This window comes from Chanodichthys erythropterus, chromosome 9, assembly GCF_024489055.1.
Source record: "Chanodichthys erythropterus isolate Z2021 chromosome 9, ASM2448905v1, whole genome shotgun sequence".
In the NCBI taxonomy this organism is placed as follows: Eukaryota; Metazoa; Chordata; class Actinopteri; order Cypriniformes; family Xenocyprididae; genus Chanodichthys; species Chanodichthys erythropterus.
This window is the reverse complement of record NC_090229.1, coordinates 30,136,551-30,154,730: the sequence shown is the minus strand read 5'-3', so window position 1 is coordinate 30,154,730 and position 18,180 is coordinate 30,136,551. Positions and strand designations below refer to the sequence as shown.

At 36.3% G+C, this 18,180-nt stretch overlaps 1 protein-coding gene across 4 annotated transcripts in view; it reads left to right on the top strand.

Annotated features, from left to right (window-relative positions):
* Window positions 1-7,916: 7,916 nt before the first annotated feature.
* Window positions 7,917-18,180, top strand: part of pcsk5b (proprotein convertase subtilisin/kexin type 5b) — a 77,579-nt gene continuing 67,315 nt past the window's right edge. For 2 of the 4 annotated variants that reach the window (XM_067395278.1, XM_067395280.1), the window contains exons 1-5: window positions 7,923-8,446; window positions 10,095-10,199; window positions 11,232-11,375; window positions 13,494-13,637; window positions 17,035-17,111. In XM_067395278.1, coding sequence (XP_067251379.1) covers window positions 8,276-8,446; window positions 10,095-10,199; window positions 11,232-11,375; window positions 13,494-13,637; window positions 17,035-17,111 — 641 coding nt within the window. In that variant the 5' untranslated portion in view covers window positions 7,923-8,275. Of the gene's footprint in view, window positions 8,447-10,094; window positions 10,200-11,231; window positions 11,376-13,493; window positions 13,638-17,034; window positions 17,112-18,180 lie in introns of all 4 variants that reach the window. The other 2 variants (XM_067395277.1, XM_067395279.1) reach the window with 2 other exon arrangements.

Genomic DNA, 18,180 nt, shown 5'->3' with positions numbered 1-18,180 from the left:
TTTTTAACGTTTTTGAAAGACGCCTCTTATGCTCAGCAAGCCTGCATTTATTTGATCAAAAATACAGAAAAAAACAGTAATATTGTGAAATATTATTACAATTTAAAACAATAGTTTTCTATTTTAATATACTTTACAAAATTTTTTTTTTCAGTAATGCAAAGCTGAATTTTCATCAGCCATTACTTCAGTCTTTTGTGTCACATGATCCTTCAGAAATCATTCTAATACTGATTTGATACTCAGTGGAGTAACAAAGTTGGAAACAGTTGTGTTGCTTAATATTTTTTGGAAACTGTGATACTTTTTTTCTGGATTCATTGATGAATAGTCAAAAAGAACAGCATTTATTCAAAATATAAATATTATCTAACAATATAAAGCTTTACTATCACTTTTTATCAAAAAAAAATGTATCATCCTTGCTGAAAAAAAAGTATTAATTTCTTCCAAAAAAAAAAAAGAAAAAACTGACCCCAAACTTTTGAACAGTACTGTATATATATATATATATTTTTTTTTTTACAAAAGATTTAATTTAAATAAATGCTGCTTTTTAACTTTTTATTCATCAAAGAATCCTGAAAAAAAGTATCACATTATAAAAAAAATATAAAGCAGCACAACATTTGTAATAAATCAGCATATTAGAATGATTTCTGAAGGATCATGTGACACTGAAGACTGGATTTAATGATGCTGAAAATTCAGCTTTGCATCACAGGCATAAATTATATTTTAAAGTATATTATAATAGAAAACCATTATTTTAAATTTTAATAATATTTTACAATATTACATTTTTTTCTGTATTTTTGATCAAATAAATGCAGGCTTGATGAGTAGGAGAGACTTCTTTCAAAAACATTAAAAATAGCAATGTTTCTAAACTTTTGAATCTCCACACACACAAATGACAAAATTCTCTCTCTCTCTCTCTCTCTCTCTCTATATATATATATATATATATATATATATACACACACACAACTGTCTGTATTTAGACAAGTGTCTAATGTAGAACTATTCATTGTTATTGGTATCCGTTTTGTGAAGCGATAAAATATCCATGAAGGTTAAAGTGAATTAGTACATCTCACCAACATCTCCTTAATAGATTTACAGGGCAAAGGCTACAGACTTGAATTAGCTTAGGTGCTTTATCTCGTCTAAGCCGGTTCTGTTCAAGGAGTTTGAAGTGCTGTTGTGGCGCATTTTCAGTCGCTCTTATATGACAGACAACACTGTGATGCTGTATTGCTTCTGCCCTGGAGACCATTTGCAATGACATGAAGACCAAAATCATTCAGTGTACCTTTTTGACTGGACGTCCCTCACTGCACTGTCCAACACAACATTCATAGACCACTATATTGGCTAGATTTCTTCTGGTGTTTCTGCTGTGATTATGACAACACTGCTTCTTCATATAGTAAATTTAAAAAAAAAAATGTGAACCTAAGTTTCAAGATTCTAATTCTGTATGTTTCACAATAAAAAATAATTATTTAGGGGTTAAATTAAAATACAACAACTGGTGTACAGATCAATATTTCAGTTTTCTCATGAATCCTTTAAGTGCTGGATTGGTTTTTCTGCAATGCCTACTGAAAACACACATAACAATTGATTATATTTAAATGATTGTTTTAATTTGACATAATCTGGGTATGATTTATTTATTTTTCAGTTGTTTTGTCCCTCAGCGTTTCGCGTGTGGTTATGAACACTAGAGGGCGCCAGCATCAGTGTTAGTGTTATTAAGTGTGCTTAAATGTTACTGTCAGAGGGGGGAAAGTAACACAGGATGGTTCAGTTGTATAATTAGTGCACTATGAAACAATTCAGCTAACATGATAGTATGATACAACTAGCCTATGTAAACACTATAATTTTTAAAACTTATGTAAGAATAGAATTAAGCAATATGCTATTGCTATGGGTTGTGCTTTATTGAGAGTATAGAAATGGCTAAGACTTAAAGGATTAGTTCACTTTCAAATTAAAATTTCCTGATAATTTACTCACCCCCATGTCATCCAAGATGTTTATGTCTTTCTTTTTTCATTCGAAAAGAAATTAAGGTTTTTGATGAAAACATTCCAGGTTTTTTCTCTATATAGTGGACTTCAATGGAGCCCAAACGGTTGTAGGTCAAAATTACAGTTTCAGTGCAGCTTCAAAATGTTCTACACGATCCCAGACGAGAAATAAGGGTCTTATCTAGAGAAACCATCAATCATTTTCTAAAAAAAAAAAATTAATTTTATACATTTTAATCATAAATGCTCATCTTGAACTAGCTCTCTTCTTCTTCTCTATCTGAATTCCGGCAGTGTAGACACTGCTAAGTGTATTACTGCCCTCCTCAGGTCAAAGTTTGAACTAAATTGTCATATACAATATGCTACTGCAAGTATATAACAATTAGTTCAAATTAGCAATTAGCCCTGCACATTTTGTATGTCTCCCTATTCTGACACACCCATTTCAGGTCTCGCTTTCTCTACTAAAGAGCACATTAGTTGAATCAGGTGTGATAGATGAGGAAGCAGGGCTGAGGGTCCTCCAGGACAGGTTTGGGATCCACTGCTCTAGATAAGACCCTTATTTCTTGTCTGGGACAATGTAGAACGTTTTGAAGCTGCATTGAAACTGTAATTTTGACCTACAACCGTTTGGGCTCCATTGAAGTCCACTATATGGAGAAAAATCCTGGAATGTTTTCATCAAAAACCTTCATTTTTTTTTGACTGAAGAAAGAAAGACATGAAAATTTTAGATGACATGGGGGTGAGTAAAAAAATTACTGTATAATAAAAATATTAGGGACACAAATGTTCATTTAAGCAAATTATGTGGCATCCTTTCAATAGAAAATACAGTCCCTGATGTGACGGAATGTTTATAATGAATAAAAATAACTATTCACAATGATGTCACAGCTGTTACTTTATTGTGGAATATATCATGACTGGAAAGTATTGACCAATGAGAAACCAGGATTGTAAAAAATATTCTATATCTAGATTCAATATCTTTTTGCATTATTATTGAAATTAGGTCTTTTTTACAAGGCCATATATAAAGGAGGAATAAATAAATAAACAAATATAGTTTTATTTTGTAATTAAAAAAAAAAAATATATATATATATATATATATATATATATATATATATATATATATATATATATATATATAATATCTTCTGTGAAACATACAAAAAAGATATGTTGAAAGTCAAACAACATTGACTTTCTTATGGACAAAAACATTTTTGAAAAAATATTTGTGTGTGTGTGAAGACAGATGAAGACAAAATTATAATCCTTTTAAATGTTGTATTACATGTTATGTCACACAGCAATGAATTGTCGTCCTTCATCGTATCACACTGCTCCTGTGACCTGTTGCAGTCTTCATGGCACTCTCTATTGTGTATTTTCATCCACTTCAACATATACAGGGCTGGCCTGCAGTGTTAATTACTCTGATGCAGTGAGGCTTTGCATTAATTGATGCAGTGTTTGCATTCATTTACTTTGCTATAGCATAAGAGTGTCTGTCAGCTGAATAGCTGGCTGGCTCAGAATAATGTAGTCTCTCTGTGTGTGTGTGTGTGTGTGTGTGTGTGTGTGTGTGTGTGTGTGTGTGTGTGTGTGTATATAGAGGGAAAATGTTTCTAAGAATGAAGTTGTGTGTCATCCATGCTCTGATTTGCTGAGAATAACAATGATCTCCTGCCAGTGAGACCAGTGAGGGGCTCCCACATTGCCATCAGGGCCACAGAGCCCTTTTTGTGTTGCTGCTGTGTGTTTTCTGGCTGCCTGTCCCTTTCACATATGCAGGTCAATGGGCCCAGCCTGTGTGATGTTTGACTACTGTCTCATCAGCATTTAGCACATAAAATCCTCTCTGCATAAATTCAATTTAGAGAAGCTATCAAGTAATATAGTCTTGACTGCATCAACCAGGCAACTCATTTTACATGCTGCTGACCCACTTCTCTGATTGCATTTGGTGCGCAAATGAATAAATGGGTTTTATGCATTAGCCACAGAACTCCTTGTCAGGTGGTCTGAGGAGTTACACCGGCAGTGTAAAACTTATTCAATGACTTTAAAGGGGGCTTATATAATTAATAATAATAATTAATAATAAAATTCTGTCCTTGTTTACTCACCTTCTTGTTGTTCAAAACTGTATGACTTTCTTTTTTCTACAGAACATAAGAGAATCTATTTTGAACAACATTTAAACTGTATTGTCCTTATTATTAAAGTCAATGGGGTCAAATGGATAGATATAGATAGATAGATAGATAGATAGATAGATAGATAGATAGATAGATAGATAGATAGATAGATAGATAGATAGATAGATGCAATATATTTGTCAGTCTATAAAACAGTGATAAATATTGACACTATCTTTTTGAATGTAGCCTATATTCACAGCGACGCGACTTCATTTTAAAACTGAAACAGATTTTAAATCACATTGTTTACTTGCCTGAATTTACATGTTTACAGAGAAAAACAGAGCCCCGAGCTAGATAAGCTAATATATATATATATATATATATATATATATATATATATATATATATATATATATATATATATATATATACATACATACTGGAGTCTGTTTCGACTCGATTATATATCATTATATATAAAAGTCGAAGCCTACACTGTACAAATTGTTGGTTTAACTTAAAAAATTAAGTTACCTGGTTGCCGTAAAATTTTGAGTTCATTGAAATTAAAAATTTGAGTTAATACAATGAAGGCAATTGGTTTACTCAACAGAAACTCAAAATATTTATGTTATCTGAACCACATTAATTATCTTAGTTGATTTGACAAAATAAATAATGTTTTGATAGCAAATCATGAAAATATATATTTTTTTTACAGTGTACAGTCAGTGTATTCCAGCCTTTCTTTGTAATTTAACTTTGTGTGTACTGAAACGTTGAATACTTATTTGTAAAAAATAAATAAACAGGCCTAGATAAAAATAATAATAATATATACTTCAAGGGTTCAAGCCTTAATTAGGGGGGTCAGACCCCCCCAAACCCCCATAATTCGCACCCTGGGATAATAATTATCCAGTGATTTCCGCACATTACGTTTGTTTACTCAGCTCTGAAGAGGTGATAAATAAAGGCTTAATTGCAGCAGAAGGAATGCACGCTGGTAACTGTTCTCAGAGAAAGACACTTGAAGGGGGGCGACTCGGGCTCGCAGGGTAATGGCTGTCAAGCGGAATTTGCGCCCCCCGGTAGAGAAGCGACGCGCTGAATGGGGTTGCCCGCTACATCCGTGAGCTGGGTACTTGATTCCTCTCTAAAATCTCCGCATGTTCCCCCTTTTCTCCTCCTCCCTCGGTGCTTTAAATTGCAATCCTGCTCTCGCGCTCAATGGCGTGTTCACGGGGTGTTTTCGTCCCCCTTTCATCTCGTTTATAAGGACCGTGAGATATTCTTGTCCCTCGTCTGTTGTCGGATTTGACAGCGGCTCCATTCACGGAGAAATTGGCCGTAATTAGTGCAATTATGCTGATTCGCACTTGTACTGCAAACGGAACAGAGCGCGGAGGGATAACCAAAACAAAGATCAATCAATCATGACGTGAATGAAAGCGACGCGTAACGCTCGCCACATAATGATGCCATCAAAAGTATGTCTGGTGACGAGCGGATGCGACTGTGAGAGGAATAATTATAAGCAGCCCACCACCATAGATCTGTAAGTCACAAGTTTATGGACAGAATGTTATGGACTCGAAGTAAACAACAAGGCAAACAATGTGTTTAGTTGGTATGTACAGAAAAACAACTTGACTGAAGGATGATGAATGTCAACAATAAACAATATCATTCTCACAATATGACTGGGCTGTGATTCAGCTGTAAGCAGTCATGCTGAAACTCTGTGAATGTGATGTTGCTCTAAAATAAAAAGTTAATTGGCAATATTTAATATTTCAGACCAAAATCTTGGCCAGTTTGTAGGCCTATTAATTGTCTCTCCGCAAAGGAAAATAGTCCCAAAATAAGCCAAAGCATCAAGCGTTGCATGTCACTTAGCAATACAGGAACTGGAACAGGCCCATTCACACCAAGAACGCCGACTGAAGAAAATGTTCTGTTTATTACAGTACAGTCGCGCTTCAGCTATGTGTCTGCAGCTGTAAATGCACAAGTCAGCTGGAATCTATTGGCTGTCAATGACTTTATTGTTCATCAGCTGGAAAAAACGTCCTGAAACTGACTCCAACAATATCATTCCATTGTGTCCTTATCGTTATTGTTGTGTAGTGAGGTCTGAATCCGGAAGTGATTGCTCGCACTCATTGATATATACATGCAAGAGATCACTTCTGGCATCGGAGCGTGTTTTCAGACCTCACCAACCGGATCCTCAAGGCTGTTGGACATAGTGGTGTATTAGAGGTAAAAAAATATATAAATACTGTTCGGTTTCTCGCACAAACCAATCATTTCGTGTTTTAGGACATCAATGTGTCGTCACAAGCCGCGGGGTTTAATTTGGATTTGTCTGTGCATGTTTTTTTGACTCTTATAGATGGAATTCCCATTGACATGCATTATACGACTGACAGACGGCAACGGTTGGAGTTAAAGGGTTAGTTCACCCAAAAATTAAAATTCTGTCATTTATTACTCACCTTCATGCCGTTCCACACCCGTTAGACCTTCGTTAACCTTCAGAACACAAATTAAGATATTTTAGTTGAAATCCCATGGCTCGGTGAGGCCTGCATAGGGACATTTCCTCTCTGAAGATCCATTGATGTACTAAAAACATATTTAAATCAGTTCATGTGAGTACAGTGGTTCAATATTAATATTATAAAGCGACAAGAATATTTTTGGTGTGCCAAAAAAAACCAAAATAACTTATTTAGTGATGGCGATTTCAAAACACTGGAAGCTTCGGAGCGTTATGAATCAGATCGCGTGTCAAACTGCCAATGGCTGAAATCACGTGACTTTGGCGCTCCAAACAGCTGATTCAACACACTGATTCATTTGTGCTCCGAAGCTTCATGAAGCAGTGTTTTGAAATCGGGCATCATCTTTTTTTTTTTTTTTTTTTGGCACGCCAAAAATATTCTCGTCGCTTTATAATATTAATATTGAACCACTGTACTCACATGAACTAATTTAGATATGTTTTTAGTACCTTTATGGATCTTGAGAGAGGAAATGTCATTGCTCCCTATGTAGGCCTCACGGAGCCATCGGATTTCAACAAAAATATCTTAATTTGCGTTCCGAAGATCAACGAAGGTCTTACGGGTGTGGAACGGCATGAGGGTAAGTAAGAAATGACAGAATTTTCATTTTTGGGTGAACTAACCCTTTAAAAATCATCATTTGTGTTCTACTGAAGAAACAAAGTCACCTACATCTCGGATACCCTGGGGGTAAGCAGATAAACATCACATTTTCATTTTTGGGTGAACTATCCCTTTAAAAATGGAGTGGGGAAAAAAGCATCAAAGCATTGTGTAATCATTCTGTGTTTTCCAACTCTACTCCAGGTTTTCTGCACACTGGCGAGAGAAATCGCCTTCCAACAAAACACTGGGAAACAACCCAGTGCTGTTATATTAAATTTAAGCACCCCTATGTCTAATGAAATTTGAAGACTGGAACAAACTAATAAATGTAATACTTGTTATAAAACTACATTACTGCCCACAAATATACAGAAAAACCAAAACTGTATAATTTGTCACTATCTTCACAGAGGGATCTGGGAATCTCATCTTTGTGATAAATGTCACAACGCAGCCGGATCTGTGTTGATGGAACGCGGTGTGTCTTTAAGACCCTGCGGATCCCCGGTAACCCCACACGGCTCGTTGTCCGTACTCTCCCGACTCTCTCTGTAGTTATTTGAGGGAGGCGCTAGAGCCCTATCTCCACTTTACAAAATAAAGGCAGAAGTAACGGCACTGTCTTGAGAGAACAAATCAAGCCAAAGCTGTGCAAACAGACTCTTGCGTCTCTCTCTCTGTGGCGTCGGAGTGTGTGCGGCCGATGCGCTGCAGGCTGAAGCGTTCGGAGGCTCGTATCCAGTTTAAATCCTGCGCTCACCCTCTGTTGAGTATATGTGGAGCTCAAGCGACACTTCTATGAGAATCCCCACTGAACGGCGAGACGAAGTTTGGTTGTTTTCCTAAACCGGGGGTGCTGGGGAGAGTCGAGGAGAGAGAGAGAGGGCGAAAGATGGTTTTGAACAGCCTCCCGTGCGTCCTGGTTTCGCTGTGCTTGGTTTTTTTCTCGTCTTCTCCGTGCAAAGCTCGGATTTACACCAACCACTGGGCTGTTCGGATAGCCGGCGGACCTGAGCAAGCAGAGCATATCGCCAATAAATATGGGTATAGAAACCTGGGCCAGGTAAGTGTGTCCTGCACAAAGATGTTTGGAAGAAACTCACGTGTTATTTCATAGTATTTGCGGTCCAAAGCTCTTTCCCATCAGTTCAAGTGTGTTATCACTTTGATTGAAGTTCAAACGTCAAGGCTGGAAGCTTTACGCAAGTTTCACAAAGTTTTACATGTTGTGTTGTGATAGTTGAGAATGCTGAATTTATGTTTTGAAGATTCAAATCTTCGTGAATGTGCCTGAAGACTCGTTTTAGCCCAAGAATATCCAATTCTCAGAGTAAAATCCAGGGAACAAATAGGTCTCTAGTGACTCCCAACAACAACAACAGGTGTTTTTGAAACTTTACTGCTTGGATCTACCACCTTGTGTCAGTCTACTATTTTCTGTTAGTTATGAATGCTAGCAAAGGTGTACTTTTGTATTTGAAAACGATAAGTAACGAACTCAGGTCACACATGACATGCATCTTCAGCAGGATTCATGACATGTAACATTCACTGTAACGTTACAAAGGCTAAAAAAGTTAATGTTTCATACTGTATGTTTTAAGAAAATGAAATATGTTAAATTTATTCATAATGCAGCCTTTTACAGCCAAGTCTGGTTTTTAATTGGTCAAGCCAAGTTTTTTAGAAGTCAAGAACTGCATTATGTGGCATAAAATGCCTTGGCCTCAATTCAGTTTCATCTTCTTCCCGGGAGCAAGAAAGTCTTCATAATAATTTAGTTTAATGATATGTTTCGTTATCCAGTTAGTACTTTGATCGTAAAAAAAATGCTGGTGCATTTAAATAAATAATAGGTTAATGTAAGTTTATGGTCTTAAACTTTGCTCTTTACTGCAGATCTCAGATCTGCCATGTGGTTAGAGATTTCGCCGCAACTGTGTTCAATCTCTGATTTCACAATGTGCTATCTTATCGTTCATCTCGACTTATTGTGCCAGCTAAGAGTTCCTTCCTCAACTGCGAGGTTGTCACATCCAAAGTAACAATTTATGAAAGTTTAAACACTCCTGAACTTTGCAACTCATCATGTTCTCCTGTGGGAGTCTGCTATAGGATCCTGGAATGTGAGATTGCATTTGGAGCCAGTTGTAGATTATGTGTTTGTGAACTAAAAGAAAGTATAAGATGCTATTTATAAACCCAGAAGTTTCCCCTACATCAATTGAATTTTGAAGCAGTTGCTTTACAAGCCCATTTGACTGACTGTAATCTGGCAAGGCTTATCGTTGGCTTCAAGAGTCATTGTTTTTTATGGCAGACTTATGTATCCCTATGGAGTACAGTAGTCTGTGGAGAATGTGTCATGGCTGCCTAGTGTTTTTGCACTTGTCAAATGAATCTGTTTAGTGGAAAGTGATACAGCCTCTTGAGTAACCAATCTCCAGTCAATGACATTCTAAATAATTAATGATATGAGCCAGTCTCAACGTGTCTCTGGTGAATATTGCTGTAGCTCTCACTTTTTTAATCATACCGATATTGTTACATATTAGATGTAACTGACCCGATTTGCTCTTTTTAGTTGCTTAGTATGGCGCTGTGTTTGGATTCTCATTTCGCAACCTGATATTTTGTGATGTGGAGGTATAATGTATGTCTATCTTTGTTTGCAATGCAGTAAATTACAGTTTTGTGTGTTGCTCCTGTAGATTGGTGATCTGAAGGACTACTACCATTTCTTCCACAGCCGGACGATAAAAAGGTCGACGCTTTTCAGCAGAGGCACACACAGCTTCATCTCCATGGAGCCAAAGGTCAGGCTGTCACTATGACAACCCCACACCTGTGTGTTCTATGGTCTATATGGACTCCTGATCTTGCTCATCAATGAATAGAACTCAGTATATCCAAAACAACTGTTGCACAACAATGCAAAGCGAGTAAATGGTTCCGCTCATAAACAACGTTTTGCGTATTCACACTGTTGTGTTGTGTTGTTTTATCCAAAAATTAAAGTTCTGTAATTTTTTACTCGCCGTAATGTTCAAAACACATTGGATTGTCTTTCTTTTGTGGAACACAAAAGGAGATACTTAGCAGTTTGTTCATGCTGCACTTTTCCATACAGTGAAAGTGAATGGTGACCAAAAAGGGCTCTAAAATTATTTTCCTCCGTAGCTCTCAAATCTCATTTACATTTGTGTATTCACTGAAATATGGTGTGTCAAGACATGTCTCTTCAGGTTTGACATCATTGTTTTCAAAAACTATCGGTGTCTCGTAACTGGCCACAAATATATAGACAGACCAAAACTGTATATAGTGCAGTAAGTGGAGGAGAGAAAATCGTACAAGGTTTGGAACGACATAAATGGAGATGAATAAAAGTAAATGTAAGTTGTGAATAATAGTTTTTGGTGAAATATCCCTTCAAAAAAACAAAAGAATGGTCATATTTCACACCAATATTGAAAGAAAAAAATAAGATGATTTTATGCATGAAGCATGTTGGTACTTTATATTAAGAATTTTTGTTTTGAGATTTTTTTTTTTTCTTCATAATTAAGCATATTTTCCTCATTCTCATTACTTTAATGCCAAGAAGCTTTTTTTTTCACTATTGTATTGCTGCAGTGAAATATATATATATATATATATATATATTTTTAAATGTGTAATGTGTATACATCATGGTAGCATGTGTGCCTTTATTTTATGTTGATTTTAATACATAAAAACTGTATCGGATGTTTCCCAATACTGTTTTCCAGTAACCATCTTTCATTTAACCAGAAGACTGTTTGTGTTTGTCCATTCCTAAAGGATTTCTTCTCATTCTTTCTCAGGTGGAATGGGTGCAACAGCAGGTCGTGAAGAGGAGAATAAAGCGAGATTATAAACCCTCATATCCTGGTCCTGTACAATCCAGTATGGTCCAGTCCAACTCCATTTACTTCAATGATGCTAAATGGAGCAGTATGTGGTATATAGTGAGTATTCTCAACATGTTGTAAATCGTTCTTGTGAAGTCTTGATCATTGTCATGGTTTATATAATTTCTCAGTCTACTGCAAAAAAAATTGTGGCACTATAGTTAAAATGTTCAACCAAGGTCTTCATTTTATTCTGAAAGGGGGAAAAATCATGTTGGTATTCATTAAAATGTATTTACTTTCTTTGCCTTAGAAACGGCTTTTCTTTTCTGCTGATGTAAGAAAAGCCACAGGGACAGGGGAAATTATTCTGTGCAATATATTTGTGAAGCTTTTTTCGCAATGCATATTATTCCTTCTAATGTCAGCAGGGTAAAATGAGGAATCATTTTCTGATGAGGAAGAAACTTAGGGGATTATATTATATTATTATATTACCTATTATATTATGAGATCCAGTCAAATCATAAATTAACTTCAAATCCTGACAGATATGTTATTTGCTGCTTAATATTCTGTTGAAGTCAGCTATACTGCCCATTCCAGAATTGAAATGTTGCGAATGCTTTCATTAAAGACAATATTGTGCACGTGTTGTGTTTAGTTAAGTGCCGAACCAAGCCAATCTTCTGCTTTTTAAGACCTCTTTTCACTAAATCGTAATGGCAGGTAGTAAAACTTTGGTGTTTTTAACTAAAACAAATTTGTCAGTTTGAACGCTCAAAGGAAACCATGCCTGTCACACCAGATTAGCAGAGTTTGAAAACCACCCAGAGAGATACCTCGAACTTGTAAGCTCTAACATAACGTCTAGCGGAGATATTTTCAGTGAGGTAATTGTACAAACAGGCTCTTGTTTTCATAGCTGTCATGTTCCTCAGCTCACGAGAGTCAGTGGTTTGGTACATCAGCACGTAAGGAATGTGAAGACATCCTTGCTTTTCGCATGATAAACGGCATTCAGATTTACCGGAATGTACAAAAGGTTGCACTTTGGCTGCTACTGAAACCTTGAGGCGTAGCACACATAGCATCGGTTGTCATCACTTGCTGTCTACGACCGTATTTATAGCTTAGACCGAAACGGTGAGAGTGAACTAAGCGTTTGTTCTCTAATGGATTTGTTACAGCTCTGTCAATGGTTAATATGGCTCAGATAACATTAATACTTTGACCTGAATGCATCCATTTGGCTCGGGTTTCTCTTGTTGACCTGTGAGTTGTACTTTGGGAGCAAATAAACTTGACTTTCCAGGATGGGGTCTAATTCCAACTCTAGGCCCAATGAAACTGTACATTTAGTTCCATGTGACGCATGTAATAACAGTGTCTGAGATACACAAGGAAAGGATGCAGTAATTTACAGAGATAGGTTTTAAAAATAACGTTTGCTTTTTACCACGTGCTTGGGATCTTTTCCAAAAATAGCCAGGATTTTACTGTTTTACTGCTTCAGACACCATTGAGCTGTGGGAGACGTGGGTTTGAATTCACCCTGTACTTTTTAAAAAAAATCTATAATAATATTCAGAAGCTTCAAATTTAATTTACATTTATGTAAGCACTAAATTCATTTATGGCATTTCTTCAAAAACATTTTCTATACTATACTATACGATACTATACTATACTAATATATATAATATAATATAATATATAATATAATATAATATTATATATATATATATATATATATATATATATATATATATATATATATATATATATATATATATATATATATATATATATATATATATAAAATTTGAATATATTTTAAAATGTCATTTATTCCTGTAATGGCAAAGCTGAATTTTTAGCAGCCAGTGTCACACGATCCTTCAGAAATCATTCTAATATGCTAATTTGGTGCTCAACAAACATTTTCTATTGTTATCAATATTGAAAACAGTTGTGCTGTGCTGTAATGTGTTCATGAATAGAAAGTAAAAAAAAAAAAAAACACAACCAACTAATTTATCTGACATGGAAATCTTTTGTAACATTATAAATGTCTTTACTGCCCCTTTGATCAACTTAATGCATCCTTGCTGAATAAAAGTATTAATTTCTTTAAAAATCTTCCTAATCTTCCTAAAAATTTTCCTAAAAGTGTATGTAACCCTCTACCTAATTAGATTTTTCACGTCCTCCATTGTCACTCTGTCTGTGCAGCACTGTAATGATAACATCCATAACTGTCAGTCTGACATGAATATCGTGGGCGCTTGGAAGAGAGGCTACACGGGGAAGGATGTGGTGGTTACCATTCTGGATGACGGTATCGAGAGGAACCACCCAGATCTCATACAGAACTATGTAAGTGTATCTCTACTGTTCTTTAAAATGGAATTCTTGCATACATTCCTTGCATACAGACATATAAGTAATAATATATTAAGATATAAAGAAATAGTAGGAGCATAATGTCAGTTTGCTATTCTAATATACTTGCTTTGTTCCAGCGAGCCAATTTGCTGACTACATAGGCAGCTGCCTTGTAAGGGTCGTTCACACAGAGCACATTTTTGTAATCCACTGTGCTGCTTGTTTTTTTGTGTAAACATTTGCTAGACAGACATGTTTGACAGTTGCACTCGCATCTTTCATCCTTTGCAGCATGTAGCTCAAGTTAAAAGAAGTTCAACTTCTAGACCTTTTTTCCATTCCACTGCCCTGCGTCTTGCGTGTTTGAATGCAAAAATGCATCAAAACAAAAATGTCCTGCATCCTAACTGTCATGGAACCTTAAGTAAACGATTTGGAACACTCTACATATCCACATAAATAGCGCTATGGACAGGAGGCTTAACCTGCAACTGATTCTAATGGGTCCTTTGCATAGACTGTTATGGCAGTTAATAACATTGTAAATCTAGCAAAGGTTTTCATTATTTTTTTTAATTTTTTTTTTGTATTTTATTACCTTGGCCTTAAAATTCAGAAAATTAGTTACCGCTGCTGCTTGAGTGTTTTTAATACAAAGGCTGAGGGAGTAATAGCAAAGAAGAATCTTTCTCTTTTCTGACCAACGTAATCAATCTTTCAATATTCAGTCAGAGAAATGCTATCATGGATAACAACTATATATATATATATATATATATATTGGCTCATTTCATGAGAGCAACACATTCCAAAAAAGTTGGGACAGGTAGCAATAAGAGGCCGGAAAAGTTAAATATACATATAAGCAACAGCTGGAGGACCAATTTGCAACTTATTAGGTCAATTGGCATCATGATTGGGTATAAAAAGAGCCTCTCAGAGTGGCAGTGTCTCTCAGAAGTCAAGATGGGCAGAGGATCACCAATTCCCCCAATGCTGCGGCGAAAAATAGTGGAGCAATATCAGAAAGGAGTTTCTCAGAGAAAAATTGCAAAGAGTTTGAAGTTATCATCATCTACAGTGCATAATATCATCCAAAGATTTAGAGAACAATCTCTGTGCGTAAGGATCAAGGCAGGAAAACCATACTGGATGCCCGTGATCTTCGGGCCCTTAGACGGCACTGCATCACATACAGGAATGCTACTGTAATGGAAATCACAACATGGGCTCAGGAATACTTCCAGAAAACATTGTCGGTGAACACAATCCACCGTGCCATTCACCGTTGCCGGCTAAAACTCTATAGGTCAAAAAAGAAGCCATATCTAAACATGATCCAGAAGCGCAGGCTTTTTCTCTGGGCCAAGGCTCATTTAAAATGAACTGTGGCAAAGTGAAAAACTGTTCTGTGGTCAGACTAATCAAAATTTGAAGTTCTTTTTGGAAAAAAGACGCCATGTCATCCGGACTAAAGAGGACAAGGACAACCCAAGTTGTTATTAGCGCTCAGTTCAGAAGCCTGCATCTCTGATGGTATGGGGTTGCATGAATGCGTGTGGCATGGGGAGCTTACACATCTGGAAAGGCACCATCAATGCTGAAAGGTATATCCAAGTTCTAGAACAACATATGCTCCCATCCAGACGTTGTCTCTTTCAGGGAAGACCTTGCATTTTCCAACATGACAGTGCCAGACCACATACTGCATCAATTACAACATCATGGCTGTGTAGGAGGAGGATCCGGGTACTGAAATGGCCAGCCTGCAGTCCAGATCTTTCACCCATAGAAAACATTTGGCGCATCATAAAGAGGAAGATGCGACAAAGAAGACCTAAGACAGTTGAGCAACTAGAAGCCTGTATTAGACAAAAATGGGACAACATTCCTAAACTTGAGCAACTTGTCTCCTCAGTCCCCAGACGTTTGCAGACTGTTATAAAAAGAAGAGGGGATGCCACACAGTGGTAAACATGGCCTTGTCCCAACTTTTTTGAGATGTGTTGATGCCATGAAATTTAAAATCAACTTATTTTTCCCTTAAAATGATACATTTTCTCAGTTTAAATATTTGATATATCATCCATGTTGTATTCTGAATAAAATATAGAAATTTGAAACTTCCACATCATTGCATTGTTTTTATTCACAATTTGTATAGTGTCCCAACTTTTTTGGAATCGGGTTTGTATAATTTATATTGCATATAAATATTTTATATATAAATATAAAATATTTTTGTTAAATATTTACATGCGTGTTGTCTATTTATACATAAATAAAAGAAATATTCAGTACACCCACATTATTTTTATATATAAAAATATATATATATATATATATATATATATAATAAATATATATATATATATATATAATACTATTATAAACACAAATTTTATTTTGGACGTGATTAATTGTTTGACAGCACTAATAAAAACACATTGCATACTGTAGGATTGGGTAAAACGATCCATTCTCATTTCACTGAGCTATTTTTATTGATACTTCTCACTATGAATGGAATGTACATTTATTTGTAATTGTTTCTCTCGGCTCATCGGATCTCTTGGATTTTGCCCCAGTTGAGTTCATTGCAATGCCTTCTGGGATACATGTGATGCTGCCTTAGAATTTAGTTAAAATGAGGTATTAATATTACTGAGATGTCAACCTTTTGTAGCATTTTTTTAGCACAACTATGATTGCATTAATAGCCTCAGGTACGAGGCAAAATCGAGCCCGTCCTTACTATATAGTATGCGCAAAATCGTACGCCTACAGAGTAGTTATGTCTGAAAAAATTTTATTCAAAAAATAGTAGGCAAATAGTACCCGGATGACCTATTTCGGCCGAGATTCTGAAGTGCGCGTTCAGTGGGCACTTTACCATCCCATGAGGCCACGGGAGAGGATTTGTGAATTGCGGTGGAGCGACGCAAGTGATGCTGTAGGTCACATGACAGTAACAGCATGGCGGATGTAGTACATCCGAATTTCATTCTACTATGTAGAATGTACTGTTCAGCGGTCACAAAAAAAGTTTCAAACTAAATGTAGTGCCTAGAATACAGTATGCAATTTCGGATGCAAAGTAGGTTTTGGATCAGAGCAAGTGAACAAAATAAAAGCACGCAAGCTGAGTCTGTTTGTATATTATTGACTGTTGTTTTTGTGTTTATATAAGCTCTGTCCTGGAAGTACATGTCCCCTTTATTACAAAAAGGCCATTCACATGTAAAAGTCCAAAAATCATGTACTTCGTTGTTCAATTTTAGCATGTTTTAAACTGTCCTAACTGGCACATGAATGTAATGGGTGGACAAATCCACTTTTGAATATTTTCTCATGTGTTTTTTTTTTTTTGCTTTTGATCTGTTTGTAGGATAACGAGGCCAGTTATGATGTGAACGGTAATGACATGGATCCCATGCCCCGATATGATGCCAGTAATGAGAACAAGTAAGAGTGAAGTTAATTACACATGCTCAATACTTTGAGCATATCAGGTCATTAAATCCCTGGAAAGACTGTTTGTACAGTCCTCTCTGTGGTGTGTGTGAATGTGGGTATTTGGCTTCCTATCTGTGCGCTAGTAAGTGTTTGGCAAGTTTGTTTGGTGAATGTAGGTTTTGGGAGTTTGCTTTGTGTGTGTCTAAGGGTTTCATAGGTGTATGAGTAAATATGGTGCTTGGCTTGTGTGTGCAAGTAAGTGTATTTGACATTTTTGTTTGATGAAAAGGGATTTTTGGAATTAGCTCTCTGTGAGAGATTATGTGTGTGTGTGTGTGTGTGTGTGGAAATGTTGGCACAAGATCAGTATGTATTTTGAAGTGTTTGGTGAATGTTGATATTTGGTTTGTTGCGTGTATATATGGGTGTGTTTGGTGAGTGGGTGGAGGCCCCCATGTGTTTTTGTGGCTGCCACTCTACCAGTGTGTGTGAGCCTGTGCCAGATGGCTCTGCAGCTTTTTTGGACCGTTCAGAGAGAAAGCTTGGCCTGGGTTCTAGTCCTCTGTGCCGTTGCTGTTTCTTCTAGGAACTCCAGAGCACTGCAATTCTGCAGCTGATGATAGAAAACTGTTCTGGGGTAGTAGCAGTGATGTAACTCATCAAAACTAATACGATGCATCGTTAAAGGTGCCATTGAACGTTTTTTTACAAGATGTATTATAAGTCTAAGGTGTCCCCTGAATGTGTCTGTGAAGTTTCAGCTCAAAATACCCCATAGATTTTTTTTAAATTAAATTTTTTTAACTGCCTATTTTGGACATCATTAACTATGCACCGATTCAGGCTGCAGCCCCTTTAAATCTTGTGCTCCCCGCCCACGGAGCTTGCGCTTGCCTTAAACAGCATAAACAGCATAAAGTTCATACAGCTAATATAACACTCAAAATGGATCTTTACAAAGTGTTCGTTATGCAGCATGTCTAATCGTGTAAGTATGGTATTTATTTGGATGTTTACATTTTGATTCTGAATGAGTTTGGTAGTGCTCCGTGGCTAAAGCTAACATTACACACTGTTG